General features: G+C 41.2%; 1 protein-coding gene across 1 annotated transcript in view; it reads left to right on the top strand.

Moving 5' to 3' along the window:
* LOC126384266 (collagen alpha-1(XIV) chain-like) overlaps nucleotides 1-9,099 on the top strand; it is a 304,818-nt gene that overhangs the window by 186,227 nt on the left and 109,492 nt on the right. The window contains exon 23 of the mRNA XM_050035226.1: nucleotides 2,551-2,667. Within this exon, the coding sequence (XP_049891183.1) occupies nucleotides 2,551-2,667 (117 nt within the window). The remainder of the gene's footprint in view (nucleotides 1-2,550; nucleotides 2,668-9,099) is intronic.

Genomic DNA, 9,099 nt, shown 5'->3' with positions numbered 1-9,099 from the left:
AGACGTGGTAAGATACGATATTCCTCACTATATGAAGTGACTGATAACAAGATCTGTATAATGGATTGTAAAGAAATTCGTCAGGTTTTTATTTTATAGACAATTAATCTGTATTTATAGTGTAATGGGATGACAGCACAATGATGTGTGTGGTATCACTGGAAAGCTCTGGTCCTGCACTTTCATGTGATATGCGTGGCATTTCTGTGCGAGCCTGCATTCGCGAGTAATCTATCCAACAGTAATGTGTGTGCAAAGCTGTATGAAAGCTCTGTTATACATATTTTTAGTGTAACTTTATGATTGTTTTTCGCTGTGAAAACATTGGACTACCACAAGTGCTTGGTCTTGTCGGAAAGCTACAATTCAGCTGTTTCACGTGATATGCTGGCTTCTCGCTATGACGCACGGTCGCGGAGAAAATCAATAGAGAAGAACAGGTGTGAATTTGGACGCACTATGCGTCATTCGGGCCCATAGGGTTAAACACATAATAATGTAACTCAATGCAGCATCTTAGTATCGGGCACCCGCTGCTTAAAGCTAACGCTAAGTAGCTCCTGTCGTGCTTATGATTACACAGATTTGTTGTTCACAATGTAGCATTGTCAGAAAAACAATTGGGTGCGTCCCCTGACACATCAGAAGTGAGTTTACTGCGTCCTTTTGTCCTAAAGGCGTCCCAGTGAAGATCTTTGTTCATCCCAAACATGTTTAGTATTGTCCCTGGGATGATGGGATGACATTAGTCTCGAGCCCTGCTTTTCAGCCTCACCAAATGTGATGTGACACAACAGAAAAACATCAGCTACTGCCATACGTGAATGTCATCTTGTATGCCGACCGATGGCAGTCAACAAGGAGAATATCGGCAAACACTGATGTTTGGCTGCAAAATCGGTATCACGCAATCACGCAAAAATCCTGAGATCAGGCAAGAATTCAGCCCTGATTTGCTTCACAACCTGCCCCAAATAGCTCCCATGGTAGAAACGGCCAAATCTCTACCAGTGGACATATTTCTACTGTCATATGGTTTATACCAGGGTTTTTCAAACTTTCTGTGCCCAAGGCACACCAAAGGGCAAGCCAAAATCTCAAGACACGCCTTTATTTATATCTGTGCACAATAGCTTCCATAATGTGTGTTATCACTCTTATCGCGACACAAGACAATAAAAATAAGAAATAATGAGGCAGGTAGCTTTCGTGATACTGTCTACTGACATATCTTTTCTTTTTTTTTTCTATGGTAGTGCTGGTGCTTTGTTGCAAGTTGCTCCAGACAATAAAGCAATCCATTGTCCTTTCTCCTTTTAAATGTTATCATCCATCACACTGGCTGCCAATCAGGGATTTGGATGTGTCACAAACTAATAATTCCCATTTGCAAACAGTGACAAATAGGTTCCCTGTGAAGGTTTATTTAAATTGAATTATGTTTTTAGTTAGAGTTTGCCTCTTTAATAACCACCTTCTACCTATGCCAATCCTCAATGCCTATGTGCAGTTTCACATAGATTGACCACGTCAGTGAGTAGAAAAACGAGGGACAGACAGAATGACTGACTGACAGAATGACACACTGACAGTTTCTGTGGTTATGTACAGCATACCATACCATGACTTAGTCATACCAAATATTAGAAAAAACCCCCAAAACATTGGGCCACAGGGGGAGCCACAGCGATCGGTTGCATTTTAGCCATGTTTAAGCATTTTTCTGTTGTCATAGCGCCACCCAGTTGCCAATTAGAGTTAAATTTCTCCAGTCACCTTGAGGCGTCCTGTTCCACATATCTACCAAGTTTAGTAAAAATCTATATGGCGGTTAGGCCTAGATAAGAAATTAGCTCTCTAGCGCCCCCATTTTGTTTGATGGGGTCAATAATGGAGGGGTCCCCTCAGATTATGTGTGGTCATATGCCTACAAAGTTGTGTGGTGATCGGTGAAACCCTTGAGATGTTATTTTTAATTTAATNGATGTAATATTGCTTCATTCACATCCTCCCATGACCCTCTACCACTGTGCCAAATTTCACATGGATTGACCAAGTCAGTGAGGAGAAAAGCGTGGAACAGACACACACACAGACAGAGTTTTCGTCATTATATAGTAAGATGGGTGTGCACAACATACTGATACAGTCAATTAAAAAATAATTCATAACTTCAGTACACCTGGACTGGCATCACGGCACACCATTTGAGAACCACTGATATATACCATCATATCGCCCAATTCTAACTGAGAGATGGTGAGAGATGCTCCCCAATCATACCACTGTAGAAACCTAACTGTCCCCTTTGTGGAGCACTGGTTTTTAAAAATGCCACAAATGCACATGTATCCCCTGCTAAGACTGAAACATTTGTCAAAAATGCTTATTTTAAAGCAAAGCGAGAATTCACAAACTAAACTCCACATTTTCTTTTGTATTTCTTGTTTTTGTTAATGTTGTCAACAATGCTTTACATACAGATACTGAAAATGTATGCTCCTCAAGGAAAAATACTCCATGAATAATTTCTCTCTGTCCTTCCTGCAGTGTATCTTGGGGTGACTAACCTGAATACATACCAGATGAGGATGAACAGTTTCTGCGCCCAGTGGCAGCCTCACCGACACGCCAGTGCCTACAGAGTGGTCATCGAGTCTCTGCTCAGTGAGTACTCACACAGCGGCGGCGTGGTCTGTCACTACTTATGGTGTTCTTTTCATTGTTCTGTCTACACCCTATACCCTACATACCACACCCATATGCCATAGGTGTTAAGGTACGCAATTCATCCAGTTGTTGTGTAGTTGGAGGGCAGCCTGGGATGACAAAACATGCCCAAAATGATACTCAATATTTTAATTTCAAAACTAGTGAGTGAATCTCCTGTGGTGATAGAAAATCCTGAGAATAAATCAAGAGAAAAGTTGGACCACCTGAAGTGTTATTGGTTGATGGAACACAGTTAATACTGTAGCTGTTCATGTGCCTGTGAAACTATTAAAAAGTGCTACTTTTTGTTGAGCTATCACCAAAAAATACAACTAACAACCTACAGGCACATTTACATGTTACATTTTGTGTGTGTAGTATACAGTCTGTGCCAATAGAAACATTTTAAACAAAACAACTTTGAAGTTGGTTGAAGGTGTAGTTTTACCAACTTTGATGCCTCTAATCTTTGTGCTAATCTGTGCTGAACTGGACCTGTGTCTGCAGTGGGCACACAGAGATAAAACTTTTATTGATCTTCAGTGTTGAACCTGGGAAAAATGGCAAACAAGTTAATTTCACAAGACTTTGGAGGTTTCCTTTGATAAAAGCTTTATTACTGTCAGCAAGGGGTGTAACTATACAGGTATTTGTATTGAGCTGTTCAGTATGACGCTTTAGGGGTGGCCGTAACTCATTCATTTCCCTTGGGGATTAGTGAAGTATATCTTCTTCTCCTTCTTCTGTCAGTTTGGTACGCATTACAACCAGAATTATACATTGAACTATCCCATTATATTTGGAAAATAAAACAGCTTAAACTAGGGGTGGGAATCTCTAGGCACCTCACAATTCGATTCAATTCCGATTCCGATTCCGAGGGCGACAATTTTGATTCTAAAACGATTCTAAAAGGAGCCAATAAGAAAATTTACACTAGATATTGAAAAACATTATTGTAATAAAACTGGGAATACATATCCAGTGCATACAAACTGTATTACTTACTGTGGTTGAGATGACTACACTCCACCAGTTTCCTCCGGTCTATCCTCCTCATCCACAAATCTCAACGGGACTCTCCTGTCCCTCGTCGACGTCCTCGTCATTTCTCCTCCAGTATTTATAACTGACTATAACTATCTATGAACTATAAAAAGACGAACGATGGAAAAACTACGAACTATGTTGAAAACATGACGAAAACACAGCAAAAAACACTCAGAAGCTCTCAAAAAACCACAAATACTATTATTTACAACACTAAATATTATTTGCAAAGAAAACGCCACCCAAACTCCACTAAAACTCACCAAAACTCCGCTAAAACACCGCTAAATCACTCCAACTTGCACTCTCCTCGTAAGCTGTCACTCACCTGCTGTGCTCGCTTCCCTCCCCTCCTTCACAGGTAATGACGTCACTACTGTAATACTGTAATGTATGTATATCACTGGAAAGCTCCGCTTCTCAGCTTTCAGAATCCGTTGGAATTACGTGAATGGTCGAGAAGTTAAGGTAATTTGAAAAATAAATATAAAAATAAAATAAAATCGATTATGAGTTTTCCACGTCGATGCTTGCATCGTTCAAGACAGAATCTCAATGCATCTAAAATTTGATTTTTTTCCCCCCACCCCTAGCTTAAACTATGTTAATTATAATGCTCTCAGTGCCATGACAGAAGAGGCGACATTCTGTCTGCCCCTCCAACCCCCAAACAAAAGTGAGACACACTTAGACACAAGCTACGCTAAGCTAGCTTGCTGCGGGGAGAACATGCAAACTCTGCACAGAAGGGCTCCCCCAGGTACCCTCGTGCTGTGAGGCGACAATGCTAACCACTGTACTACCGTGCCGCCCCAAATGATGATGTTATTTAAAAAAAAAACAGGGAAATTTCTCTCGCTTTTCAGAAACAGAAAAGTTTATTGTTGTTTAAAAGATCTAGCAGCATAACAATATTTCTCTGAGATGATAAAGTTCACCTTGACCTTTATTTAGGGGGAAGATAAATACAAATGCAGATCACGTGCACACAAATATTCACACTCCTGGCTCTCCAGATTATCTGTTTCATTTTAAACTGCGGCTGCCAAGGTTATTAAACACGACGGTGTATCTCTACCTCTGCATTAACCAGGAAGTCGGATACATAATGATGTAAATACAGCTGTGATTCTCCCACAGTAAATTTTTACAGTAAACTCCTACACTGCATATCTGTGCTCGTAGGAGTTTGGGGGGGGGGGGGGGGGCACTTATGCATACTCATACATGCTTTCATCGGTGGGAGTTTCAGTATGCAGGGCAGGGAGGGTGTCCAATTTTCTGAATCCCTAAGCAGCCTGAGATGACAAAGATTTTGTTGTATCCCATCAGAGACGTGCTGACAGCCTCAAAGGTTTAGCTATGCATTCAGACACTGAGCCGCTCTGTAGACAAGCAAGGCTTACGGATCGCAGCCCAGCTGACATTTACATTTGCTGCGTGAGGTAAAACACAGGAAAAAAAGACAAAAGGTCGGTATTATGGCTGCCAAGCGTGTTGGGATGAGGTTTGTCTTGTTACAGCAATGACAGTAATTATGCCTTGTTGTCTCTTCTGTTAGGAAAGCTTTAAGGAGAAGACACGAAATAGAAAAAATACAGAAATAGCTCTCCTCATCAAGGTCTCTCTGATGAACATTTGGTTGCACCTGCAGCCTGTTCTGTGATTGTGGGATGATTATTTCATAGAAACAATAAAAACAGAACAAGTGCTTCTATTTGAGGTTCAGCGAGTGTGTGTGGGAGTGTGAAATGAAGTGAAATTAAGGCCGCTGTCTTCATGAGGCACAGCAGACGGAAATGACAATCAAAGTTTCTGCAAGAGAATGACTAACAGTGAATGAGCAGATGTCTTTAAACTCGACTGTCAGGTGAACAGACCATCACAGCGATCATGCAAACATTCTGTCTGCATCATAAAACTATTAGAACTGGGACAGGGCTTTTTTTCATGTTTCATCTGCTTTAATACAAATTGCCTACACAGACCCAAGACAACTCTTAAGTACAAGTTTAAGTTCAGTTTATTCACAAAAAAATGTGAAAAATACAAGTACAGTCCATGACAAATAATGGAGATATGAAGTGGGACACCCTGACAAGCTGTCTAAAGCTTGAGAATGTTAGCCGAGACATGAAGCAAGTAGTATTTTAAAATATGTTTCCTAGATTTAAGGAAAAGAAAGAGTGTGTAATATACAGTAATGCCCAGGTCACACTACAGGATATCAGCCCGATTATATCATGACACAGCCTCGTATGATGTCGGCTCGGATCGTGAGCAACAATCAGTGTCGTATGCAATAATCCATCGTTTTATCCTGTGTAGTGTGTCATAGTAGATGACAACCAAAATCAGCTGACTTGAACATAGTTCACCTGCGGCCTGAACTCTCAGTCTTACACCTTCCTCCTCTTGCGCATGGATTGGAACTCTGTGCCGGCTTGTGCGTAATCAAACGCATCAAGGGAGGTTGCTGCGGAGGCGATTGTCATTAAGTTTTGTACTTTTGCCTCGGACAGACGACTTCTCGTGGCTGTTTGGATGTTGTTCTGAAGACTGAATCCGCGCTCTGCTGCCACACTGGAAACTGGAATTACCAGCGCCACTTCAGCCACAGTTTTAAAGTCGGGGAACATTTCTCCCAGAGAAGTTATCAGAAGTCGGCAAGACTCTCTGAATGAGGGGTTTCCTGATCCTGCAAGCACTCGCTTCACCGGGAGAAAGTCCCGCAGCATGCGCTCCTTCTGCACCAGTGGTTCAGCTGCACCGGTGTGTGAGCCGTAGTGGTCACAGACACACTCCAAGCCAACGAGGTGGTCATGCATCAAGACTAGACAATAGCTAATTAATGCGCGCACTCCGCCGCCAAGTCGGTAGGGGTGGTAATTGCAACCGGTCAAAATGACCGACGGCCTTCAGATTTTCCGGTCATTGTTGTAAAAAAACGGTCAGTGACCGAGAATATCCGGTTAACACGACCCCTGGTTGGAACAGACAAAAATGTCATGTAGTGTGAACACGGCATAAGATTTACAATCTGCCAAACTCGGAAGATTAACCAAGATCCAAAAAACTAAACTACCCTAATGCTTACTACTAAATGCTCCAAAGACATTTATTCAATCAGTCGAAACATTATGTCGGTAAGATACCATAAATAGAGACAAGGCAAGTGGAAATAACAATACAATGTAAATGGATTTCAGTGTAACTGGTTTAGAAGTCCCCACAGTCTAGAGTGTTCAAGCTTTTACATATTTTTGTAGTAACTGCTGCCTGAGGCTCTTTTTGAAAACAGATAACAGATAAAAACAACTGATGACTGTTAACAAGTATAATACAGATTTAGGGTACCTCCATAAAACTGTATCCAAATAGTTCAAGCGGTTTTTGAGAAGTGATATCAAAACCAACAATTGTCACAATCACCCCCGGCCTCTTCTAATCAACCCTGCCTTTCCACTCGCAGAGACAAACAACTCAAACAGTGGAGAAACTCAGGCAAGAAAGAGCTTGTAAAAATAAAGGTGCCACGTCGGTTGCGTGAGCACAGTTCAAGACGAAACAAAGCTAAATGTAAATACTGTTAAAAAAAACAGCGTAGCAGTGTAACGCAGCCTCTACAGAAGAGTCCTGTGTGGTGTGCGTGTGTGTTTGTGGCGAGTGAGGAGAAAGAGAGGCTGTGTCTGCACTTTGGACAGGCAGGTGTGTAGAGAAATTTACCCTTCGCTAAGTCCCGCCCCAATCATACTAGGGTCTGACAATAACACAGCTGTGCTCCATTGACTCTAACACAATCGTTTTAGATCTCCTTTCATTTTCAGTATTGTAGATTTCGAGCTAAATGTGTATTAATGACACCTGTTACCTGGAAAGGTTGAAAAAAGATATACGTTTCTTCCCTGTTCCAAAACCAAAATCAAACCCTGAAAAGTATAGGGTTAGCTAGCTTGCTACTGAAGATATAGCCTACTGAATGTATACACATGCTGCTTTTGCTTTTTAATGATTATAACAATGAAGGAAAGCAGGGAAACTTTGCTGATGTTCAACCAGCTGTGTGGCATGGCATTGTGCACAGATGAACATTATTTGACTTCCCCTGCAGATCCCTGCCCGCCCAGCGACAGAGGAGGATCGGGTGCTGGCAGCAGCACAAGCTGAAGCACACAGAACACAGCTGGTTCATTATCAGTGAAGTTTCCCTTTATATTCATTGTCTTCTGTCATGATCACCAGTGATGTGGTGGTTCACTTTTAGACTGTGATCTGTAGCCTATAGTTCGGCTTTAGCTTCTAACTATCTTTGTCTTTTTAACCTGTTGTTGCTGCTCAGTCAGTTTCACATCCTGGATATAGCCTTCAAACACATTTTGTAGACCCCTCTGTCTGCTTCTCTCTGGAATCACTATTTCATTTTTTCCAAAAATATGACAATATTTCTTTAGGGAGTGCAGTGTGGGCTCCATGCTTACTCAAACAGCTTGTTGGACCATCACAAAGGGGCTGCGCTAAGCAAAAGGTCATTTGTCTTGAGTGATTTTCCATCCTATCAGTTCTTCTGATCAGGCTTCAAGCTATTTGGAATGAATATCGGCCGTTAATGATTGGTGGGCGATTGAGTAGACGATGCTTCTGGGGTGTTCAATTTGTAATCTTCCATTTTGAGTTTATTGTGTATGGAGAGATTTTTTTTGCAGCAGCGCTCTGACGATTAGCAAGTAGTGCATACTGTATAGGGAAAACATTGTGTTTCTGTGTGTCTTTAGTTGTTGAAGAAAAAAAGGTCAATTTGCTGTGTGGTACCAGCGTAGTGCATTAATTTGAAAGAGACTGTATGCAAACTGTACATTTCTTGTGAAAATGGAAATGTTCTTTGAAAGAAGACAAGGCATGTAACAGGCAGAACTTAAAACGTCGTCTCAGAACGTCAACAACCAATGCAGCCAGGGTACCTTGCATGTCATATCTGGATGTGGAAAGTCCATGACCAAACGTCAATATGTGACGAGGTCAAAGTGAGAATATGTTGTTCTGACAGGAAAAGTGAATATTTTCAGTAGTTTGCCACACCAATAAATCTTGATACAGACATCCCTTTAATTTAGCCTGGAATATTTGTGTCTTTGTTAACTTTAGGATCTGGAATTTAAAGTTCTGTGATCCATCATATGGAGTAATTTTACCTGTACGAATCTGACAGTAAGGGTCAAACTTTATATATTAAAATACTGGAAATTAAAGGGAAAATTACAGAGCTACTGCACAATAAACCTTATTTAAACCTGTCTTCAAATTATCTCTAGAGTCTTTATTAACGTCTTTCTGAAATTC

Source organism: Epinephelus moara, chromosome 22 (genome assembly GCF_006386435.1).
Source record: "Epinephelus moara isolate mb chromosome 22, YSFRI_EMoa_1.0, whole genome shotgun sequence".
NCBI lineage: Eukaryota > Metazoa > Chordata > Actinopteri > Perciformes > Serranidae > Epinephelus > Epinephelus moara.
This window is presented reverse-complemented; position numbering and strand designations above follow the sequence as displayed.